The 25,048-nt window shown below is 41.1% G+C and overlaps 2 protein-coding genes across 19 annotated transcripts in view; one reads left to right on the plus strand and one right to left on the minus strand.

Moving 5' to 3' along the window:
• Positions 1 to 25,048, plus strand: part of MED12L (mediator complex subunit 12L) — a 151,611-nt gene that overhangs the window by 23,991 nt on the left and 102,572 nt on the right. For 16 of the 18 annotated variants that reach the window (XR_009728206.1, XM_061371546.1, XM_061371530.1 and 13 more), the window contains exons 11-15: positions 7,369 to 7,500; positions 8,891 to 9,017; positions 11,071 to 11,285; positions 12,405 to 12,509; positions 13,493 to 13,669. Coding sequence is in view for 17 of the 18 variants with exons in the window: in XM_061371546.1 (XP_061227530.1) it covers positions 7,369 to 7,500; positions 8,891 to 9,017; positions 11,071 to 11,285; positions 12,405 to 12,509; positions 13,493 to 13,669 (756 nt within the window). In the remaining variant the exon portion in view is untranslated. The remainder of the gene's footprint in view (positions 1 to 7,368; positions 7,501 to 8,890; positions 9,018 to 11,070; positions 11,286 to 12,404; positions 12,510 to 13,492; positions 13,670 to 25,048) is intronic. The other 2 variants (XM_061371535.1, XM_061371547.1) reach the window with 1 other exon arrangement.
• Positions 14,930 to 18,989, minus strand: GPR171 (G protein-coupled receptor 171). Its single transcript, XM_061371582.1, is given in 4 exon segments — positions 14,930 to 15,495; positions 15,497 to 15,541; positions 15,543 to 16,509; positions 17,948 to 18,989. Coding segments are annotated over 3 exon segments (1,080 nt in total). The 5' UTR covers positions 16,464 to 16,509; positions 17,948 to 18,989; the 3' UTR covers positions 14,930 to 15,381.

The following is a 25,048-nucleotide window of genomic DNA, read 5'->3' on the forward strand; positions in this document are numbered from 1 at the left end:
GCAATTGTGGCTTTCTCATAAAAATGCCGGTGCAAAACTCCTCTGTAAGTTCACTTGTGTGTTCAACCCACTCGACTTCCGGTCTGTCTGTATTTTGTTATCTGTCATAGTCTTTCACAAGTGCAACTAAGGAAGGGAATCGATGAAAGGAGAGAGTGCTTGATTTTTTTAAGGCCCAATAGTGAATTTCTTAAAATTGTTATGGAGAGTCCCAAAACCTCATAGATATTTGTGCGCTTGGATTGCTTTAAAAATTTAGCTCTCTGCACTTGTAGTTAGGTCTTGCGTCTCATATTGTCTTTGAAGTCCAGTTGAATTCTTATGATGCCAAGAGATGTTTTTCATTTTGGAGTGAAAAAGTCCTGTTTTGAACTTGGTTCTCACGAATAGGGCTTGTTACAAATGCAGAGAGTTAATATTTGTCCTTCTGAGATCACTTTGCTGGAAATTAAACAAACAACAAAACGCTCAGCCAACCCTGCTGTGCCTGTGGGAAAGGAGAGCTAACTGTTGCCTTCTCAGTTAGTAAGCTGCAATTGAATGGTTTGTTACTACGTATGGGAGGTGAATCTGAGCATATTGGGATAATTGATGGGTAAGAGAGACAAGATAAGCAAAATCAAACTGGATTTATACATCTGTAGAATCAGAGTCTTTCCACAAGCACTGAGAAAACAGAGCATGTTCAGAGCATTCTTGTAGCATTTTTAATAATGCAGTCAGCATGGCTTCAGTTGCTCAAATCGCTTAGTTATCTGAAGTTTGTTTGCATGGGTATTTTCACCCTTTATTGTTTCAGCAAATCCAACACCTTATTTCTGCTCATTTAAGTATCTAAGGGAATTAAAGTACAAAATCTCGCTGAAGGGGAAAAATTTATTCTTTGACTTAAGTAACAGCTGCGACCCTTGAAAAAAGACATGACTTGGTTTTTGTTTTTTGTATTAGACAACTTCAAAGCGGTGGTTAATATTTTGTTGAAATGGTCTCAACATTTAAGGAAATATGCAGGCTGTGCTCCAATACAAAGGTTTGTCCTTGGGCAGTTGATAGCACTGTGGTATGTATATAGAGCTTGCATCCTATCCTGTAACAGCTTTGTCCCTCTTGTGTTCCAGACACGTTTCTTCATATTCCATATTTTAGTCTGCACTGCCAGTGTCCATTGATGTAAACACCCCAAACTTTTGAGGACAATTTTTGTTACAGATACGGAGATGTATTTTCAGATGGAACGAGCTGTCCTGTTTCTGTGAGGAGAGCATAGATCTGGGATTCTGAGTCATGCCCCTTTTTTATTTTCCCAGCAAAAGTCTGATAGTGTTTGTGTTCCTGGCTCTTGTCTTCTTTCCTCCCCGTTCTCTTTAGAAAGATGGGTTTTACTAATAAACACTGCTATATCGTACCCCTTCTTTGTCTCTTTTAATAAAAACATGGCTTCTGAAATCCCTTTCTTGTCATCCCTTTCCTTAGAAAGCTGAACTGGAGATTTTTGTTAAAATGTTAATTTTATTTCACTGAGGAATTAATATGAAAATGCTAACTGGAATTGCAATTACAAATTTATTTAGATAGTCTGACTTAGAAAAGAAAACAAAAAAGCTTATTGTTTAAAGGGAACATTCTTGAGGTGAAATTCCACAACACTAGAAATAAAGCAGCTCTGTGTTTTGAGAGTGAACTCTGTCATAGTAGGAAGCAATCAGACTTTTTGTTCGTTGCTTTTTTTGTTAACTGTCATGATTTAAGGACAGAATGACTTCCTGTGGCACCAACTTGACTTGCAGTAAGCACCTGCTCAGATTTGTTAAGTGATTTAATTGAATACATTTGTTCAATATCTTCCTGTTTTGAAAGGAACAGGGTTAGCCATATAAATACATATATATGTATCTGTACACACACGCATCTGTGTACGTATAGATATGTATATATGAAGTATCTCATTTATTTCCTCTGCAGGCATCTATGATTGGCATAAGAGTACACTTACTACAAGCTTTTTATTTTTTTTTCCACTCCCCTTTTTTCCCAAGAAGCAGAGGTGTGTCTCAGGGTGGGAGGAATGGTTTTCCAGGTGCTGTTCATCTCCATCCCTTGAAAGGTGCTGGGGCAAGGTGATGTGAGTGGTGGTGTGCCTGGCTGCTTGCATGAGTTCCTGTTGACGGCTCTGAGTGTGGAGAGGATGCTTGTCTCAGCTAGGCTGGGTGGCTCTGTTGGGGTGCATGGACAGTGGTGGTGACAAATGGCACAGGCATTTCCTGGTTGGCACTGAGTCATGCACCTTGCTGCTTTCTGGAAAGGTTTTGGTGAGGTGAGAGGAGGTGGGGTTTCCTTTTGCTCAGTGATTTGAGCTCCTGGGCATTATTCCCTGCTTTTCTGCCTCCACCATAAAAAGGTAACTTCTGCAGTCCAGGTATCTCAGTGGTGGCCTTAGCTACTGCAAAGTCAAACTAGTTCCTTAGCAAATTTTAATTAAATAATAAAAGCAAGGACTAGTGGGAAAAGGGCTCAGAGATATGGAAAGCAGAGGTGTAATTGTACTTTTGGCTTTCTATCTCCAAACCTACCAGGAACAGTAACATTTAATACTTTCCTGTGGTGCTTTTAAAAAGGCAAAACAAACCAACGCCTTTATTCTTTTCTTCACCCACCTTCTGCTCCAGTTATAAATTGAAGCCTTCTCTGAAAGGGTCTGGCTGGGTGGCTTTCAGAAGGTTTTGGGTCATGGCTTAATGGCAAATGTTTTAAGTTGTCTAAACTTGAAATCTTTTGTGAAAGGTGTGTGTGCTACCTGCTGTAGATAATCTCTTCCATTTGATGGCACTTTGAGGTGTGCTTTTTCCCATTAGAACTTGTGGAAGGTTTGAGGATCGCAGTCAGTGGGAGAGCTTCCCCTGGCCTCGAGTTGCGGTTCCTGCCTACCCACACCTGCTCTCTGCTCCAGCACCTTATGCCTTGCATTCCCTGCAAAATGTAGTAATTAACTAATGTGTGAACTGAGCGTTTTGTTTTCCTGCCTCAGAAATGTTAAGGATACAAATGTGACCTTAATGCTACCTTTCAGGGCCATAATTTGAGCCCCTCTAAAAGGTGGTCTCCAAGCTAGACCATCTGCAGATACAAGATCCTAAATTAGGGAAATCCACAGCCTGATTATTCTGAGAGGTGTTCCTTAATTGCATTCTCAGCATGTTTTAAGTAAACAGTGTTGGAAGGAACGAAGCCATGAGGTACAGCTATGGTGAGACAGCATCGGGAGGAAGGAAGTCCTGCAGGCAGGCGGCAGGGAGCTAGAGCTCTCCCATGCGCATTACCAACGTCATGGGCTGCAGCTGCCGCAGCTCCCAGGAGCAGCAAACCCCTGTCCACCCTCAGCAAAGCAGCGAGCACTCAGCACTGGAGTTTCCAGTTTGTGGCTCTACAGATGAGTGGTGGGTTAGTTAGCACAGTCTTCCCCTGCCCACATGCTGCTCTAGAAGCGTACTTACTGTAAGGGTTTGGGGGTAATTATTTATATTATAGGGACTCCATACAGCTTTCAAATGTATTTTTTATTTTCAGTCAAAAGCAAAATAGAGTATTTGACGGTTAGACCCTGCAACTTTTCTCAGCTGCTTCAGGGCCCTGTTCCAAGAGCTCAGTGCATGGGAATGGCTCTGATGATGCTAACTTGCTCAACAAAAGTCTGCATTAGAGGGTTCAAATAATGACCTGCACCCAGCTAACTTTTCTTTTTAGTAGCTGCATGTGTCACCTTCTGAGAACCAAGCTCACTGTTTTTAAGCACTTAAGTAGTGGTGCTGGAATTCTTAGCTGTTACGGTGTTTTTTTGTTTTTTAAAGAAGAGGTTACGTTCTGCATATATATATATATGAAACTTCAGAGTCAACACTGTGATTTTTGCGATGCGTGATCACTTCTAGGTGTCTGATTTGTGGTGGTGTTGGATTGTACATTTCTGAAAATGCAGTTCTGCTTTTTATAGGCGTACAACTGGAGAGTTGTTTTTACATTTTTTTGACTAATAAACATCACAGTGTTAGCAGGTGATTTGTTTAGAAACAGAACAAACTGTCTGCTTTTTCTGAACTGTAGAGCTGTCTCTTTCTAGATGCTTAAATTTAACACCACCTCCACCCAAAAACCCCAGATTGTCCGTTGAAAATAAGCTGCTTGGTGCATATCAGTCATTCTGTGAAATCTCCTGAGATTCAGGTAGAAAAGATGAGGAATTAATTTGTAGTGAACTTTTTTATGCCTCAATGTAGCCCTGACCAGGATAATTGCATATTACTTTCTTTTGTGTTGCACAAACATCTGCCCTTTATTTATCCCTTCTGTTAAGAGAATTTTAATACAGAGCTACATCTGGAAGTGCTGTTCCAAAGTAAGAATTCACAGCATTTCTTGAAATGACTGAAGTAACAATCAGCTTTAATAGAAAAATGTCCACTTGCCCTGGGTCTTTTCTTTGGGCTAGCAAGTAAGTAATTTATGCAATTCTTAGTTAAAAAAACCAAACCCGAAACCCCACAGAAAAGTGCTTGGGTAACTAAGCCTTAGCCCTTGATCATAATCGTTGGGTGTGCAGTTCAAATGGGGTGGTAGTTACAACATATAAGTGCAGGCAGTGTATCTGGTAAGTGCTGTGGCCTTCTGGCACCTGGCTTTGTGACCTGGGGATGCATAGGCTTGGGTGGATGTGGGAGTCCACCTTGAAGTAGGTCTGTCTTGTGTGACCTACTTCCCCCAGATGCGTCTTTTCCACAGACTTGCTCTCTGGGGCACTGTGCTCCAATTTCACTACACAGAGCGGTGGCTGTTTTGGGGGCTGGAGGGCTTGGGCATGGAGAAAAGCTACGCCCTGCTAAGGCTTGTGTTTGTAGTGGTCATGTCTGAAAAGTGGATTTGTGCTTGGCATGCAGGAAACCAATTCTGTGCACTCAGGAAAAATACTGAGTTTATTCAGGCCTAGGTGCTTGGTTTGTGGACAATCCACTGAGTACCCGGGGCTGAATAAATACGTCTCCTGAGTGTGTGAAATTGGTTTACTGCACTCTGGGCACAAATCTGTTTCTCGAATAACAGTCAGAGGTACATGGCACAGGTGTGAGTTTACAAGTGCTGCATACTAGGACTCAAAAAAATACAGGCACATAAAATTTGGTTTGAATTCTGTTGGTGTGTGTTCTGCATGGTGACTGGAGTTTTACTTTTGGTCTGGTTTTGCATTTGTCATAAGGCTTAAATGTCTGTTCCCTTGAGCAGCACAGTAGAAGAGGTCAGCTCACCCACTGCAGGCCTTGGTAGTTTTGCTCTTCAGTTGAGTAGCAGGCAGATATTCTTGGCTTAGTGTCTCAGTTGATGTCTGAAAGAAATATTTGTACATATGCACACACATACGTACATCTTGGGACGTGTCTGCATGCTGGCAATGTGTGAATGGAGTGCGTATTCATTGGAGGAAAAGCACCCTCATTCCTCTCAAGAGGCAAATAATTGAGAGCCAGAAAATTGGCTTGCTGCTTCTATGGTTTGACATTTGCCAAAACAACCTTAGCCCTTTTCTTTAGGCCAGAACAAAACCATGTAGGAACACTTTTATAGCCATTTTTTCTCTCAGAAGTACCTTACTTCAGAAGTAAGTCTTCCTTTAAATGTCTCTTGCCAGGGTTTCCCTCTCTGTGTTTGCCCCTTCATGGTGAGCTCTGACTTTTGGTGTCAGTGCCCCATTGCCTCACCTCTTCAAGGCTGTCCTTCATTACTTTTCTGAAGAGATTCAATTGTAGGGACATCACCTGCTCCTTGCTTGAGAAGATAAGCTGCCTGGCCACTCTGTGAGCAATGCCATTCCCTGTGAGGAGGAGGGCAAAAGAGGTCCAGTGTTGGCATCCCTGGGATGCCACAGGACACAAGGCAGCATGAGTGCAGCTTCAGGGAATGGGCAACCTGATGCACTTTGTCTGAACTTGGAGTTGGTGCCTCCTGCTTGAGATATAGAAACGTGTGTTGGTTTTTTTTTTTGGTATGGTTTCTCTTGTTAGCAGACAGGGAGAAAAGCCAGCATGAAGATTAGTCTTTCGGGTGTTCTGCATTGTCCTCAAAAATATATAGTATCCATACTTCTGTTGTTAGCTGACTGCATCTAATCACAACAGTGGTGATGCTACCATCTCATTGCTTTTGGGATAAGAGAAAAGCATTCTCCCCTCTTCCTTTCACTCCTCCCACCCCACGTCATTTAGTGTCTCTTGCTCGGCTGTTGAAGTGTATTTACAGGAAACCTCTGTTTGTGATGTGTGTGCACCTACACACCAGCCTTGTTAAACAGATGTGCTTGCTGTACCATTGTTTTTTTATATTTTTTGAGGAGGACAGTTGGGATAGTATTGAAGCAGTAACCTTTATGCTTGTGGGTCTGTAATTCCTAATCACTCTGAAAAAAGTATTCTCTTTCTGAGGGTGCTATGCTTGACTCTAGCTTTTCTGATGTTTACTTGTAAGTGTAGTTTCCACTAAGCCTGAGGAAAGAAGAAAAATCACACCTCCTTAATTTGCAGGTTGGTCTAAAGTTAGTGTTCAGAGATGATTGTCAGCTTGGGTAGGAGCAAGGAAATTCAGCAGATCCTGTTCAACAGCACACACACATAAAAAATACTCCCAAAATATGGGTGGTTAGGAGAAACAGAGATTGGATGAACACCCAGTAGATAAAAGTGTACTGTATCACATTGTGGTTCTGCAAGTAGTGATTTTCCAAAGACGTGCTGTTTTTTAAAAACATCTGTGTTAGATCAGAAATAAATGGAGGTTTTTGGGAGTATTTGACCTTGGTTATCTGGCAGGTACACCTTTAGAGGTTAGGGGGATTTCGTTTTTTTTTTCTTGGCTTTTGTTTTTGTTTCTGGTTTTTTGTTTGTTTGTTTTTGTTGTTTTTTTTTTAATGTAGCAGTTGGATGCATATTTTGGAAACAGATGAAGGAGGTTTGGAAGAAGTAATGTAAGAAAATCTTAAGTTCTGTGTGGTCAGTTGGATTGAGAGGCTCTGCGTGGTATGCTTTAACTGTTTCTTTTGCTCATAAAACAGATAACCCTTTTTTGCTTTTTGAAGAAATGTTACGATAAAGGAAAATGTTGATTTGAGTATCAGCAGTGTGAAAACTTAGATTTCCCTCTTTGGTTTCTTGATTATATTTCATTTGAAAACACTACAAATAAAGCAAATGTGTGCATCTGTCAGTCCTAAAGAACAAACACCAACTTCTGTCTTCATCCCCCTGAACATTGGTTGCTGCAAGCTCATTAATAAGCCTATTTGCTGTGTGGGTGATGTGTTTTTCTGTCCTTGTTTTTTGCACTGAACAGGTAGCCCCAAACGATGAAGCTGTGGTAACGCTGCTTTGCGAATGGGCTGTGAGCTGTAAAAGGTCTGGTAAGCACAGGGCCATGGCTGTAGCCAAGCTCCTGGAGAAGAGGCAAGCAGAAATTGAAGCAGAAGTAAGTTATTTCCACTTCTAGCACAGTGTGAACAGTATGCTTTAAAAGTGAGATATTTCTAAGGAAACAACACTTTAATTTCTACCCATTATGAGTCAAGTAAGTTTGATGGTATTTGGAGCACTGGGGATTTTTGTCAATTTACAGTTTTTAAAATCTAGATAAAATGAAAAAGCCTTCTATTTAAAGTAAAAAGAAATCGCAGCCTACTTCAGAATTGTCTGTGTTAGCTGATTTATTCTTGTCTGAAGTTTACTTCTGTGAACTAGCACAAATAAAGCGATGCCACCATAACTAGAGTCCCTTAAAAAGTGGGTGTGGGTCTGGCCAATGGGGCAGGGGTGTTTCACTGATGACTCTGGGAAAGTTCCACAACAGATCTGTTTTGAGGCAAAATTCAAGTGTAACTTTAAATCTTGCAGTCTGTCTGTGGAATTCCTTTGTTTCTAGAGGGGAAATGAAATGCTTCACTGGAGAAGCAGGATGCTATAGTAACATCTTTGATGTAAACTGTTGTCTGTTGTGTGGCACATGATCCTACTTCAGCTTGCATAAGCTGACACTTCCTGAAACTTCAGTAATACTAAATCTGCTCAGCAGTGAGGATCAAACAGTGGCAGCGTTCTCACTGCAGCCTTGTTGCAGCTTTCTGGACCAGTGGTACCCCACCATAGCCAGAGCACTGCTGCCTGGGCCTCCCCTGCATCCATGCAGCGCTGGCAGGTGGTTTTTCCTGGATGGGTGTTCTGTTCAGTAGTGTGGTTGTTTCCCCCCCCTTCTTAGAAAAGAGGGTCCCCAGGACAATAGTGTGCGATGTCTATTCAGCCTGGATGTGGGCACACACAGATGAGAGCACGCTCGGGAGTGCATCTGTGCAGACAGACATACCTACAGACAACATGAGGTGAAAAAAGACTTTCACTTTCCAAAGCCTTTCTGCTTTGTCTACTCCTCACCACAACCATTAATTAGGGGGAAGGGAGCTTGCTGTATTGTTTCTGCCTCTCTTGCACTGGAATCCACTCAAAGCAGAAATGTTTCCCATGTTATATTTAGTATAACTTACAGAAACAAGGGTTACTTTTTGTATTCATGTTGGTCCTGGAAGTCCTGTGTCTTAAATTTTTGCTTTTATATGAAACCGTGTCGTTGCAGATGATGGTACATGTCTCAGACATTCCTTTTCAATAAGTAATCCAAAGTGATTAAATAAAACACCTTAGAAATAACCAAACTAGGTAATGGGAAAAACCTGTCGTTCTAGAACAAGTCTGGATTTTATGAAGAGGTAGGAAACCATCACACACATAGTTGCCTCAGATGCAAATTGTAGGAATATTGTATGCATTTGTGTGTATATACAAGCTTTTTTATTTATTTAACTGTGCAGAGATGTGGTGAATCTGAAGTCCTAGATGAAAAGGAATCTCTGTCTTCAGCCTCCTTGACAGGTTCCAGTCTTCCTGTTTTTCAGAATGTCCTGCTAAGGTTTTTAGATACACAAGCTCCCTCGTTATGTGAGTATGAACTAACTTATATTCCGAAGTAGGTCAGAAGCAACTGCTCTGCTGTGTGGCTGCTGAAGTTTCTGTTTTGATGTAGTGGGTGTTTCACAGTTTCCATGATTACCCACTCTATTTTCATATGCACGTTTTATTTTCTTAATGTCTTGCCTTGTTATACAATCTTCCTGTGATTTTTATTTCTTTCTTTTCAAAAAAAGAAAATTGGCAGATACTATGTTTATTTCTGTTTAAGCTGTAGGAGATTTTTGGAATTTACTTGCATTCTATGCATATATAACATCAAACGTTTGCCTCTTTCTGGCACATCCACATCTGAAGTGACTGACTTGGAAATTACACACAAGTGCTAAAGTTGAAAGCTGTTAGCTGACAAATAAGTGGGTTAAAAAAGGAGCTTTGTTCATCATAGCTTCCTCTATGAAATGTCTTCTTTCTAATCAAACTGCCTGATGTTGTACCTTGTGTTTTTAGTATCTTAAGTACTGCTAGTTAGTGCATTTTTGTCCTTTTTTTTATTTTTTTTATCTTCTGGGGCCCTTGAGGTAAAGGGGATTTTAAGTGATTTGAAACATGATACTGGAAACTCTCAACATCCGAAAAAGGAGAAACTTCTTAAAAATTTGTTACAGGCTCTTGAGGTACTGGCAGGGCTCTCTTTCATGCCTGTGGTGACCCTGGTTTTAATAAACCATCCAAACTATTTGTGTTATTTAGGCTTGTGTTTCTCATGTGCTTGTTTCAAATGTGCTACTGTCCTTCCCTCAGTAGTTCTTCAAGGCAGAGTAGGGTGAGCAGCTGGGGAATGTTTTCCTTGTTTGAAATCATCTTTGGTATTTTCAAGGACTGGACAAGCTTTGTGGTATTCTACTGTTTTTGTGGTGGTTGAGCTTCTGTCTCTACAAATGAAAAGCATGTGAGTGCTATATTTTGAAAGAGGGCAGGTGGCCTGTTCTGCAGGTGTGTGTTTTACAATGCTTCTCCATGCCACACACCTTACGTTTTTTTGAGAGTGTATCATGGTGGGCAGCTTTGGAGGAGTGGGACCTGTATTGCCACAGAGGAGAGTCCTGACCCTGGCCCAGTGTGCTCTTGGGCTTACTGCTGCAGCTGCTGTGCTGCACTGTGGTGAGAGTTTCTAAATAAAAATGTTATATGTTGAACTAATTCAGACTTGTAAAGTGTAATTTGCTTTTAAATAAATATTATTTGGATTTGGTAGTTCTGTAGCTGGAGGTTTTGTTGCCCAATAGAGCTGGTGTGGTATAAAGCTATTTGCTGTTAACTGCAGTGTTGAAACCCTTCTGTGGTACAGAACAAGTGAAATTAAATATAGCTGTGACAAATGAAAACTTAGTAACAAAATCTTGTATATTGTGTTTCTCTAGGTTTTGCTTTGGCACTGGCAAAATAACATGCATTTATTTTAATGAACTTTTTCCTGATGTGCATGAGTATGTTTATTAGATAAAATACACTACGCTTTCAAGCATTAATAAAATACTGCTTTTAAATCTCGGAGGCCTGGCATGCAGAAGTCTTGAGTTCTCTGAAAATATTCTTAAAGGTTTTCTGTTATGAATACAGAAGTACTATAGTTAAAACAGTTGCACTTGCTATAGTAATATAATTTGAGAGGAAAAGGTAACCGTTAGGTAGTCTGTTATAATCCAAAGCTTCAGATTCAGTTTTTCCTCACACAAGGAATGTCCTCTCCCTCTTTTTAATTTTTAGAAGTATTTGAACATTATCCCTGACTGCTGATGCACCCTCCCCCCACCCAAGATGTTTGTGGGATAGGGTGCTCTGGAATCTACTGCTGCCTGAAGTCTGCCCCCTTTCTGGAGCTGATGGCAAAGCAAAACCATGCAAGTTAGAAGGTGGTTCATTCAGTGGAGACAAAGAAACCTCTGCAGGATGCCTGAGACTTACATTTTTAGCAGGCCTTAAAATTGATTTGTAGGGATTTGCAGTTTGCATAGTTGGAACCCAAATATTTGTAAGTTGAAATTATGGTCTAACATTTTTTTTCTTTTTTTTTGGGTAGCTGACCCAAATAGTGACCATGAGAAGACAGAGTTTGTGAATTTGGTGCTGCTTTTTTCTGAATTCACTCGTCATGATGTTTTCTCCCATGATGCTTACATGTGCACTTTAATATCACGTGGAGACTTGTCAATCACTGCAACTACTAGACCACGTTCACCAAATGGGGAAACTGTGGATGAACACTATTCTAAGGATCATGATGTGAAACTGGAGGTAACAGTTCATACTCTTTCTCCCATATTTGGTACTGTTTCCTTAAACTTAGATTTTCACTGAATCATTAGTATTTCAGGTATGAGATACTAAGTTTTTTGGTCTGTGTCTCCTTGTCTCTTTCTCTCTCTTCAAGAAGAGTGATCCATTAGCTTAATTCTTACATATATCTGTAAATATTACTGTTGTGCTGCAAATACACTGTACTGAGAGTTGTCTAATGATCTGAATAACTTGGGACAAACAAAAAGGCACAATGTAGTTTTCATTTGCAAATATGTTTCAGTGCAGAGAAGGGAGAGCTTTAAGCAGAAGGAACCTGTGGGGAGCATAGAGTAAGCCCACATCCTCTGTGTAGCGTGGGGTGTGCTGACACAGTAGAGGTGTGAGTGATACACAGCCTGGTAGTCTGCTCACAGATGATCAGGAGTGACTATGTGCCACACAGCCACCGACTGAAGACTGGGAAGCCAGACCTCCTGAATTGTATGTGTGCAGTTCAGGGGCAATCCTGAGTCTTCCATCAGATGAGCAGTTTGTAAACTTTTCTAAGACTACTGCAAGAGGAGGGCAATTTCAAACTTGGGCTACAAACCACATTTGTTCTCAGGTGGTGAGGTGCAGCCTGCTGTTCTGCTGCACAGTCCATGTGGGGCCTGTAGGAAACAAAAGCATCCTTTTACATGTCTTTTTAATTTCTTTTGTATATTTCTCACATCACTGTCATGATCAAATTTGCCCTGAAATATAGGAAGTTTCTACAAGTTGCTTTTCGTGGTACAACAAAGCAGGAAGTAAATCTTGGGAGGGTACAAGAGTCAGCCTCCTGTTCTGTAGGTGTTCCTGGAGGGACAGAATTGCTCACAGGGATGTCCTGTAAAGTTTTGTTTCCCCCTTTGGCTCATGCCATATTCTATGCTTTTGTGGATTTACGTAGAGGAATACTTCTGTGACTTAAGGCTTGTCATAAAGATTTAAAAGTCAGTGTCTCAAACCTTGCCATTAGTGCTTGTTTCTTAATTCTTAAATAGGTGGAGTGCTTGAGTTCACCTGAGATCAGTTAAAAGGGTCTTCAATAAAATGTGACTGATACTTATTTTTCTCTCTGGCAATTACTAGGATCATAGTATTATGGAACATATGGGCATTGATTCAGGAGCCGCTAGTATTTTTGATGATGTAGACAAGAGTGACTTTAAGGCAGATTTTGGTTCGGAATTTCCAGTAGGTTTAACTTCTTTTTTCTGCATGCCTTTGATGCCTGTGCCTGCTGCTTGCTGTTGCCACTGAATGTCTTGCCATGCCCCTAGTACTGCCTGGTGGCTCCATTGACAACCATATCTTTCAGCATCCAGTCCCTTCTGTCTTCTGTGTTGGTGCATTGCCTCCTTTTTCTCATCTCTGCTCTATGACAACTTACTGCTCTCCTCTCCTTCCCCTAGTTGTCCACCTGCACACAAGCATGCACAATGTACTCCTTCCTTCCCTTCTTCCCTTTACCCTCAGTGTGTTCAAAGTGCTGTGTATTATTGTTAAACATGAATAAATACGCAAAGCTACCTGCTTCTGTGATATTGAGGAGCTCCATTGATACTGTTTGCTTTTCAAGTGATAGTTCTATGTTTTGGCTCTGTCTCCCCTTTCTTTTTCCTCACTGATAGCCCAATTATGCATTACTTTTGAATCTCCTAGTTTCTTCCTTTGGACTGGTCCTCGTTCTGCATCTGCATGGACTCCTGTGCCCAGACCTTTCAGCACAATCCACTTGCAGGATATTGGGACCCCTGTATCTGTCATAGCAGTGCTTTCAAGCATATCTATGCCTGCTGACAGTGTGTTGCGTCACCTTCCACTTCATCCTTTTCATTATTTTCCCTCAGTCACTGGAATAGATCATCGCTGTTTCTGTGTCACAGCAGCATGAGAGGTGTGGAGATTGCTATGAATTGTTATGCTTTTTTCCCTCAGTATCGTTAGTTTAAAACCCTTCTAATAACAATGGAGATAAGCAGAGAGATATAATGTGTATATGTATCATAAATTTCAGGCTTGATTACGATTGCCCCCTGTTTTGTCTATCCTTGAAAAACCTCTGATGTTTAAAAAGTGATTGTAAGCAAGAACAGAATTGTATCTCTGAATGCAGTTGCTTAATTTTGAAAGCTAGAGGTTACACTTACCTTAAACATTTGTTTTACATGACTTAGATTTTTTCTCCGATGCCTGGGGAGTCTTGTGAGAATGTGAACTCTTCCTTAGACAGAAGAATTTCGGTTACAAGCGAGAAATCAGTCAAGAGAGAAAGGCTGAGAGAACTCATTTTCCCATCCAATTATGACCTCCTTCGGCATTTGCAGTATGCCACACATTTCCCTATACCTCTGGTGAGTTATCTGTGTACTTGTGTGTGTAATGGTAGTGCCTAGTGTGACAGCAAAGCATTCAAAGAAAGAAAAGCTCACTGACTGGAGAGAGCTGGGATGTGTGGTCCCTGCTCAAGGGCTCCTGACCAGCTTGTGTGATGCTATTACTGCTAGTGTGCCCATGCTGTGTGTGCACTGCGGGACAGCTTCAGTGAAGCACATGCGTGTGGTTTTTTACCAAAAGGTTTGCTGGATGAGCACATAAGAGGTGTAATACCGTGTGATGACTTACTTAGGTTAAGGAGACCAGCAACACAATAAAAATGCCATGTTCTGGGATGTAATAAAAGTTTGCTGAACAGAAAAATTAATATTGTAGTTGGACTGATGGGTGAATAGCAAAACAGCTGAAAAAAAATCAGTTCTGAAATATACGGGACAGAACACTGTTATTTTCTTCCACCCACTCTGCACTGTTTCTAGCATGGATTTTTGGCTGCTGCTGTGGTGTTTGTCTGTAGGCTCATGGGAACTGAAGAAAACCCCATGAATAACATTCCAGATCCCAAACTGTCAGTCAGATGGCTTCTCATGTTTTCCACCGTGCAGGAAAGAGGGCCCACATACTGAACAAGACTTGAACTGGAATGTAGCTACTTGAGAATTATTATTGTTGTTGTTATTATTATTATCATAGTCATTATTATTTATGATTATTATTTTTAACAACAATAATAACTTTTTAACAATATTAAATTCTTTTAATATGGGAAGTGTCATGTGAGAGTACAATGTGATAACCACGGTTTTGTTTGCATTAAATTTCTTACTCCACAAAGTTTGGGTTCTGATTTATTGCATGTGAATTGTTGGTAGAATGCTGAACGAGCTATTTCTGTTCAGGAGAGTTCGGGTACTTGCTTAAAGTTTGATTTGTATTTTGCCCATTTTAAGGATTAGGAATAAGATAACTTGGTTTGGGTTTGTTCCTGAAATATTTTTGATTTATGGATGAAGCTAATCCAGGTAGCTGGATTTTACAAGTGGATTTTAAAATTTTGTTTATTCTGCATAGGCATTATTATTGAAAGTAATTGTCAATTAGAATATTAATAAACTTAGTTGCCGTTTCTTATGTTTTTGTAAAAAAACAGGGAGAGAGAATACACTGGATATTTATACTTTTTATATTAATTTTCTAAAATTTCCTTGACTTTTCTGTAGTAACATGTTGTTTGCTTTCTTCATATTCATTGAAGCAGCAGCAAGGAAAGGCAATGCAACTTGGCAATAAGAAATTTATTTATAAAAACTGCAGGTATGACATAAGCAGATACAATAACTTTCAGTCAGTGCAGCTTAAAATCACTTTCTGGAGTAAATAATGCCCTTTAAAATGCTTTTGGGTTAAGTGTATATATGAAAACTTTGCAGCTGAAGAACTGCTTTAAATTAATCTCTTCATTCGATTGCACCAAGTTAGTTAATACAGTTACTATACAATACTTAACTTAGAAAAGGTGAGCTCAGGTGTTTACCATAATTAATTACAAGGTATGTTTGAATTCTTCTGATTTCCTATGTTCCTAAGCGTTGCTGATCCCTGAAAGGGCATCATTGGCATTTTTAACTGTTTCTGAAGGGCTTTATCGAGGTTCTGTTAGTCCAGACCTGCTATGTGAATGTATAACAAAGTGGTGGATATGGTTGAAGTTTTTTCCTTCTGCTTGGGCTCATGTTTCAGCAGGAAAGTCGTTTCCCATGGTAGCTATGATTGCAATTGCACCTTGGCTGTTTGTACTGCAGATCTGAACACTCCTCTGATGTATTTTAGAATTGGTACTTTTGAATCTGCTGCTCACTTCTGTGTTGTACCTCTTTGTCTGTGAAAAAACTGTGTCTCTTTAGGTGTGGCAAAAGTTTCAGTGAATTTCAGTCTGAATGATTTGGAAAGATGGTAATACAGAATAGGGTCAAAACAGAGGTTTGATATGGCAAACAGCAAGGTAGATTCTTTAGCTTTAAAGAGAGCTTGTTTCAGAGAGCAGCTGGTATTGGTATCACTTTGGCTCAAAGTATAGGGGATACGAACAACGTGGTATGGCACAAAACATAGCAAGTAGCTTGCAGTTACCAGGAGTATGTTTATGAGGGCTTTCTTCACGTTTGCATAACTCTCACTGTATTTGTTCTGGTAGAGCTGTCGAACAACAAGGAAATTGGAAATCAGGATCACAGCTGAAAAATTCAGGAATATCGCTGTGCATATGAAATTAGTAAACACGTGCCAGTCTCTTCCAAATTTTGTTTTAAAATCAATGCATCCTGCACCAGGTTGTTCTTCAATGGTTTTTATTGGAATAGCCATGTTAGGTACTGTTATAAGGAGAACCATTGTCCATACGACTGCAGACAACATCTTGGCAAATCCAGGCTCCTGAATGCGGTATGTCTTACAACTGTGCATTAGCTGAAGACAGCGGTCCATGCTCACAAATCCCAGAAATATAATAGATAAGTACATGTTCAGGTAGATGAAACAGGCTGTAACTTGACAGTGGAATATTCTCAGTTTCCAGGACGCAACTCCTAGGTCAACAATAATCTTTACTGGCAATGCCAAAGTCAACAAAAAATCTGCTGTTAAGAGGTTAATTAAGTAGATGCTCATACACTTCTGTTTCTGATCTCTTTGTGTGAATGCCCACAGTGCAAAACAGCTTCCAATAAATCCCATAAGAAAAATCAAGTAGTAAAAATAGGTAAAAGGTTCCATTTCTTCAACAACGTGGCATTGTGAAACATTGCTTGACATTGTAAACTTGTGCGAGTTGGTTTTGCTGCTAGAGGATCTCAAGAACCTGCAAAGAGAACCAAGACAATGTCAATGACATCAACTTTTCCTGAGAGTCGGTAGTTATTCTCTGGGAATATTGTTTGATTAATGTAATGGAAAAAAATGCAATTTGGAAGACATATTTTTATCTCTCTTCATGCTGCTTCACAGATATTCAAGAGGGTTTTGTTCTTAAAAAGTTTAGAAACATGTTAGGGTTTGTTCATAAAAGCATACAAACTAGTAGAGTAGTCTTTCTGAGTTTAGTTCAGTATGTTTGGTTCAACAGTGCCCTCCTTCCCCTCCTCCAACCAAACCACCAAAATAAAAGCTTGAATCTGTCTAAAATTAAGCATCTGGTTAATAACGGTCATACTAAAACTTAAGAACTTTTGAACAGTTAAAACTAGGCTTAAAAAAGGGTAAGATTTGTAGCAGTCTTGTCCTATTAAAAAGTACTAGGAGTTTCGAAGTTCATGCACTGTCAAGCCAATATATGGATACGTCAGATAGATGAACAAATAGTTCTAATTCAGTCCTAAATTTTGCAAATTGCACTCTCTTCCTATTTGAACAGAGGATAAATTAATTGCTTATTTTTAGGAAGTCTTTAAAAAACAGCACTTTTTGAAAGAAGCAGCTATTAAATAATTTTGCTTACTTTTTAGGCTTCACTTGAAATTATAGAGAAGAAAAGTAAAAAATTTTGATCCTATTATATTAAGTATACTACTCCATGACTGAGGGGTTCTTTTTGTTTGTTTGCTACACTGTCGGGCTGCTGTGTGGAATGTCTGTGGAAAAAGAGGCATGGCGCATTCATTAGAATTTCTTGGAATGAAAACCAGTGCATTTATGTCTTGCATAGCATCAGGCTGCAACGGTTTTTTATTTCATTATATTGCTTCTAATTTTAGTACACAATATAAGAGAACTGTATATGCACACTTTTTTTTTGCTGTAAAATGTATATCGAGATGTGAATGATTCGTAAACCAAAATGATTGCAGATACTCCAGTGCTGTAAAATGGGGGACAAATCAGTTAATTTGTTTCTTGCAGATGGCCTTCCACAGATTGTCTCTGTTGCCCTGAAAACATGCAAGAGTTGAATTAAGCCTGGGTCGGTGCAGTGTAAGTGAGGAGCAGGCAGTGCTGTTGGTGCTGGGGGCTAGCTGCTGCTGTCCAAGGCAGTGGGAGCTTCCTGCATTGTGGCACAGTGCAGTCCTGCTCGGCCTTCATGGGGTGAAGAGGCAGCCCAACAAACTGAGCTCTGAAATCCTGCTGGAACTGGAGCCTCTGTGGGTAGAGTGGGACTGCAGCCAAGTGACACTGACTACAGGCAAAGCATGGGCTGTCTTGATAAATACCTGAGCCTGACTGTACAGTTGTCATAGTTAGTATTTCAGGCTGTGTATTTATGCAGATCTAGGAAGGCTGGAACAAAGACTAAAAGCACGTACCTGTCTTAGCAGTCTCTGGGGTCTTCTGAGCATTAGCCTGCAAAGGTCTGATGTCGCTTGGAGACTGCTCTCGCAGTCCAGTAGAGTGTTAATCTTTTCCTCTGTCTGTGTGTGGTGTTTTTAAAGATGTGTCTGTGGTTTCTAAATGTGCTGACTGACGCAGTTAAAACCAGCATTCAAATAATGTGGAAGTTACCTAAAAGAGACGTGTCAGAAAAATGTGAGTGTTCACGGAACAGCCCAGAGAGACTGCTTTTCCTGTTTCTCAAGCAGGAGGTGGTGGTGGGGTGGGAGGCATGCTGAGGGCAGTGCCTGCTGCACACTCTACCTGTGTCCTGCAGCTGGGAGCTGCTCCTTGGGCGTGCAGTGCTGTGCAAGATAGAGTGGGGAGTGATGGGGAGGAAGGTGGCTGTGAAAGAGCTGGGTTATGCATGGTAATGTGGCTGGTAGCATGTAATGTTATAGGATCGGTTATTATGAATCAAAATATGTTGTGGAAAGTGGTCAGAGTTGCTTGACCTGTCCACATCGGAGAGCTGATGGGAATGGTTGACTGATATCAAGCAGACCAGAAGGTAGTGCAGGCTTCACTCCCTTCTGCTAACCTCAAGCCTGAAGGTTTAGGTGTTTATCATGTGTTCACAGATGTTGAGGGTGATAAGACATGGATGGTTTATAGGCCCTAGCACATGGACTTCTCACGTAGTTCCTAAAGCTTCATCAGGTTAGTCCCAGATTCCTGACCCCGAGCTGTGGATGTGTGACATCACAGTGGTAGTTTCTTCACTTTTATTTTTTAAAAGTCTGAAATTCTGTTCCCCCCTATGTCTTAAATTTAAAATCTATCTGCAGTCAGGATTTTGCAGTGTAGTTGGTCCTTATTCATTGTAATATTCCTGCATGAAATTCCATCTTTTGGAAATTTCACGAGTGTTTTTTCTAGGCTTGTAAACTAATTCTCAGATTTAAAGGCACACAGGGATTCTACAGAGAGCAATTAAAATTCTAAGCCATGGGACATTTGCCAAGCACTATTAAAAACAGAAATAATTATAATTAAGCTGGTTTTATTTATTTATTTATTTTCATTAAACCAGGAGAAAATGTCTAACATGAGGCTAGGGGTTGAGGTACCAACAGGGATACTGAAACCGCTGAATGTTACCACTTGGTCGTAGCTGGGAATCCACAGGAATTTACAAGCCATGTATCAGAGCTTTATGATGAAACAAGTTAAGAATGTCTGGTTTTACGTTTAGTCAGAAGCTTAAAGTTCAGGCCATATTTGTCAAATGTTTGCAAATCTTAATAATCTGGAATGATCCTGTGTTTGGTTTTGAGCGAACATGGACTGCTTTTTTTGGTGTTATGCTCATCATGCAAAACTGATCTTGCCATACTTGTGTTTTTCTTTTATTTTTTTTTTAACCCCCCCCCTCCCCCAACCAACCAAATAAAAACCAACCAAGCAAGACCCTTGAAATGCAGCATCCAGTCAGTTTTTTTCTGTGTCTTCCCTTTTCTGTAGAGTCAGTTTAAAGCTCAGAAAACTTTTCCAGGTCTAAAAAGACAAAGTGATGTTTAGGGAAACACTTACTGAAAAACAGTCTACACTTCCTGCAGAACTTTTTCAGGAGAAGAAATAAGAGAACATGAGTCTACTGAGCTGTATTTGGGTTTTATTGCAGTTCAGTGTCATCCTCTTCCCCAGTCCATGGCTAATTTTTAAAAGGCCATTTTAGTTCATAAATTACAGATGCAGATGGTAGATTTTGCTGTAGTTAAGGTTGCTGTGCACTTCTTGTCTTAAAACTCTATTTTTGGTTGTTTAAATTTTGCTGATTTTTTATTTTATTTTATTTGAAATTTTCCATGATGCCTGCCTGCTGTAGCTGACTCCTGGGATTGGGGGTGGTGCGAGGGAGGGAGGGGGCGTAGATATGGGTGGGAATTTCACCAAAATGATTAAATAATTTCTGAGTACAAAACTGGGAAAAAAACACCGTCTAAACTGTAAGACGCTCTCCTCCCTAAATCTGATGAGCCTTGTGTTTTGAACTGTACGCACCACAGATATGTGTGGCTGCTCCTTGTGTTGGGATCACTTCTGATACCTCTCCACATTTTGCATATTCATTCAGAGAAAGGATCCACATCCAGAAGAAGTTTCCAGAGGTTTTCCGGAGCTCTGCTGTTAGTAGGCTTTAACCGTTTTATCTTACAAGCACCCTCCACTGCAGGTGCGGTTGAACCAAGCAACCACTGCAGGGTCAGAGTAGGGAGCAGTGCCCTGGGAAGGGGAGCCTGAATTCTGGTGTTGCAGAGGAGAGTGAGCTAGGATTTGCTCCTGAAGGAGCTTCAGGTGAGGTTACCCTTGGGGGCTTCCGGGGAGCTGGGAGAACAGGAAGGATGTGAGAGTGACCACTATGACTGTACCGCAGGGTCTTTATGGGTTCTCCTCGCCTGGGGTTTGCCTCACAGAAGCTGTGAAATGTTGTGTCACACCATTGTGTGTGGGGAGTGCTGGGGCTGTGCAAGATAATGCTGCCCAGATAAGGAAGAGTGGATGTCTGCCCAGATGGGCTTGCTTGCTGGGGATGAACACTGATGGCAGGACATCTGGCATATGTTCAGGGTATGCTAGTGCTCAGCTTGGCTGGTGTTTCCTCCAGGAGATGCCACCTTCTGTTTTCTGCTTCCTTTCAGCAGATTGCCTCAGAGTTTATCTGCTTAAGGCTCCTCAGATAAGGATCCTGTGTTTCTTATTTGAGATTAAAGTTAATTAAATATACAGTATAGGGGGTGGAATTAAGTTTATAAGGGCAACTTTAATTTTGTCTTGGAAGAAGCAATTGCAAGTGCAATTACAGTATGTTCATTCTTATTTCTGCACCTGCCAGGTGGGTGCGGCTGATAGCAAAGGTATGTCTCCAAGCCCCTAGTTTTCATTGTATGGTGTTTGTCTTCAGTGCTGGAGAATATTAAATGTCAACAAGCACTGGCCAGGCATGGATGTTCAAGGCTCTGTGCGATCTCCTCTCTTTAAATGAGCAAACTATGTAACAATCTGTTAATCCATCTTTTAAAAAGCTAATGTTTGAGTTTATATCGGTCATATCCCTGTGTGTTTTAATTCAAGAAGGTTGTCAAGCATGGAATTTCATGATTCTTTTATATAAGGTTTTTGAGCCTGCTTTGCTGTGCAGTTACAAAAGTAGGGCTTACTGGCATGGACTTTCTCTGTCAGCATCGGGTGCAGTGGGAGAAAACTGGGAGAAATTTCACTCACATTTAGGTGGAGGAAGGGAACCGTAAGCTTCCCCTGGCATTGGTCAGTGCTGAGGGAGCAGGAGAAGCATCCCTGTCGCTGCGTGCTTCCTCCACCCCTTGGCATGTAGCAGCCTTACAGCAGGATGGGGCCGCCTGCCGGAGGGCGTCGAGCCCTGCACCCCTGGCGGGAGTGGGGCGAGCCGCTGCTGCGGTTCCTCCTCCCGGCCCGGGCAGGTCCCCAGGGGCGTGCTCAGGAAGCTGTGACGGCTACATTGGAGGACGCGTGGGGGTGGATTACTTGCGGGAGGGATGGTGCTCTGCCAGGCTGCGCTCTCAGTAAGTGTGCTGTTAAATGCACCGGAAGTTTGAGATTTGGTTCTGAGTTTGACTTTGGATTTCCTTGGTGTGTGTTTATGTGTCTGTACAAGACAGACAGATGCACATGCAATTCTGCACTTGGTGGGTGATAGAGAGCTGATGGGAAACCCTGGTTTTATCATGATTTTGTATCATTTCTGTGATGGAAGACAGGAAAAAAAACCACCAAAAAACCAAAACCCATTTACGAACAGTTAGTTTGCTTTCAGCTTATATTAAATTGAGAGGGGAGCGTTCATAATCTACACCAGAGGTTACAGTAACGAGCAGATCATAGAAATTAGCCCCAAGAGAGTTTTCCTCTCTGTGTGCATCTGTCACAGTCACTGTTTCAGTGTTGAGGCATGTCTGGGAGGAAAAATGTTTGCATAGTGTCTTTGCTACCCTTAATTCATGTAACTAAGAAGTTTTTTTCCATGTACAAACTAGGAGGTCTAGCGTTTTACTGCTGTTCATGGTTTTCACAAAAAGATGATTTTTTTTTTATCCTCTTATAATGTCTACATTGTAAGTGAAAACTAGGAGTGATCTTGGCACAGTTAGGAATTCTGATCAGAAATGGCTATTTCTGATGAAGAAAAACTGCTTAATATATTTATTTTTACAGCGTAAGGAGGTAAGATGTGTTCAGCATGGCCTGTCACTGAGCCTGTTGGGGAGGGGAGGATCTGCTCTGCACACAACCCTGTATGAACTATGGGTAGACAACCATGTCCTGGGAATCATTGTCGTCAGCCGCCAGCGGTGCACACTGCCTGCTGTCAGATAGCGAGTAGCTCCTTAGCCTGCCCTGTTTCCGTCCATCAATTATCAATACCTAGTTTTAATTGCTTGAACAATGTTTTGCAGATAAGCAGTGCCCTGAAGTGATGATTATTAGACGCTAATGAAGATTGCTCATAAAAATAATAAAAAACTTATCAGGCTGAGAATATGTGTGAGGGTGTTAGCAGAGGGAAACTAACCCTCCTGTCTCTTCTGTGCTAAAGTTAGCAAGTATAAGGGATGCTCTCCCATTATGCCTGCTGGTTGTAACTGTGGCCTTGTGAAGTAAAGTGATATCTGCCCCCTCTTCAGTAAGCTGGGTTTTTTTACAACAGAGACCACTTCTTGAGATGACATCCTGCAAGATTAAACTGTGTTAGGAGTCTTCTGCCAATTTCTAAACAACCAGGGTATTTTTATATGTTGAGGCAGTTGTGGAGTGGGCTTTCTGTTCTGAAATAATGGTGTTTGGAGGAAGGTTTTCCATTTGCTAGGTTTAGCTCTTTTATTGAAAAGTTACTATGCTGTGTCACTGGCACAGAAAATGGTTCATTTTGCAGCCTTACACCATAATGTTAACTTAAATAACACATTGCACAGTAACTGCAGCATTGATGTTTTTTCAGTGTTATTCCGAGCTGGCTTCTGGGTAGGGGGCTGTGTGGTAACTATTGCTAAAGAATAGGACAGGTTTATGAGGTGATAAAATAGTTTAAAATGTGAGACCTTCATGAGCTTTTTGGAGCAGATTTATGCCACCCTACCTGTCTGGTACTTCAAGGTTTTGAACAGTAGAATAATGTCCCTTTACAAAGGGATGACCAGAAGCTATCAGGCTTCAGGAGAGAGGCTGAAGTGTGTAAGCATGACAACTTCTGTGCAAATGTGTGTGTTTGATGTCTCTCTAACCTGTCATGCAGGCTGGTTCTTCCCAGCAGCATCATGCCTTCGCAAGAGATTCCAGGTCCAGCAGAATAACTTCACTTTCGAAAGAATAAACAGATCAAACCCAGCTTCTTGTTCCAGCGGTGTTATGGAGGAAGTAATGAGTAAGTCAGGAGGATGAGCTGCATTTGGGGACTGGATTGCTGTTGAAAGGGAACCTTGTGTGGTTGTGGGTCCCCCATAACTTTCATTGCAAGGCTTTTAGGAAAGTTCCTCCAGGTGGTAGGTTGACAATGCAAGAGCTTAGTGCAACCACAGGACTTCTGAGTGTCTGAGGAGCTGGCGAGGTTTATCTGAGGCATGATGTACTGGAAAAGGTGTGGGAGAATTAACTTACCAGTGCAGAAAAAAACCTGTTCCTGTTACTTTGCTGTACGAACTGGGGTGCAAAAGTAAGAGCAAGGTTGGGGAAATGAAGCAGGAAGTTTGGTTTAATAACGGTGTTGTTTGAAACTTGACACACACACACAGGGTGGCAGATTGCAGTAGGGCTGGGATCACAGAGGTGTTTTCTGACCAGTGAAGCTATTGGAGGAAGATTTTTTTCAAAGTGAGCCAAAGCTAGAAATTTGGTGTCACTTTTGAAAAACAGTGCTGGTCAGCATCCTTACCTCTGGGTGCCTGCATGTAGGATTTTGTAGTTCAGCATCAGTAATCTGGTGGAATGAGGGAAGAATTTTACAGTGTAAATGTTGTTTTCAAGGCTTGCAAAGTAATTAAAAAGTCATACAAATATACATTGTGGAAGTGTTTTCATGTGCTTTCACAGCCACAATTATTTAGATTTATGTAGGCAAATACCAAGCCATGCCGTTTAAGGGACTAAATATTTTTGCCATAAATGACGATCTCCCACAAAGCAACAGATTCCCTTCCCCTGCAGGCTGTTTCCCTTTCTTGGAGGGAAGAGCCTGCAAAGTCTCAGTTTGACAAGACTTGGGGAGCTCTGAAAGAACCATATAAATAATCCTTAATTTATTTTCTTTAAAAAGCACAACAGACAGCACCCTTCTCCTGCAGTCCCTACAGGCTGGCTCGGGCTTAGGATGCGCCAGCCCTGTGGTCAGGTGAGCCCTGGTGTCAGGTGCTGGTGCTTTGGGTCTGGGGTGGGACCGTTCGTCAGCAAACAGGAAATACGTGGAGGTAAATACATTCTGCAAAGGTGTGTTTAAACCCAACAGAGCTGTCCAGTCCTTTGGTTGGAACGTAATCCAGTGTGGTGGTAGAATTCTGTTACTGCAGATCGGTGGTCTCAGACCAAGAGAAGTTACACACAGCCTTGGAGAAGGTTCAAACACTGTATGTTTAAATATCTTTCACCCTGAGGGATTATCTGTTGGGACTAAAATGAAACTCAGTGGCAGAAAGGTGAAGCACGCGTTATCTTTGTTTTCTGTTCCTGTGTCTTCTTTCTTAAATAAAGTGAAAGCATTCGGCTTTCAGAGCCACAACCTGAAAGCTTTTGTGGGTGCCTTATGCACTAGTGTGTTTTCTGTGTACAGTGATAAGGTAAATTAAAAAAAAAGGTAGCTGAACTGAAAAACACAGTTAAAAAAGAGATTATATGTCTATAGAGAGGTTGGTGGCACTCAGCTGTTACCTTTGTACAGAGAGAAATGGTTTATCATCATGCCAAAAGCATGAGAAAATGAATGAATCATTCTTTCTGGATATAAATATGTTCCAGAGTTTCTAGACAGCTGTGCATGTGGGCTTCGAGTATCCTTGCCTCTTCCTAGAACA

This window comes from Neopsephotus bourkii, unplaced genomic scaffold (genome assembly GCF_033783945.1).
Source record: "Neopsephotus bourkii isolate Nb327-2 ecotype Australia unplaced genomic scaffold, CSIRO-AGI_Nbou_v1 NB_1574, whole genome shotgun sequence".
In the NCBI taxonomy this organism is placed as follows: Eukaryota; Metazoa; Chordata; class Aves; order Psittaciformes; family Psittacidae; genus Neopsephotus; species Neopsephotus bourkii.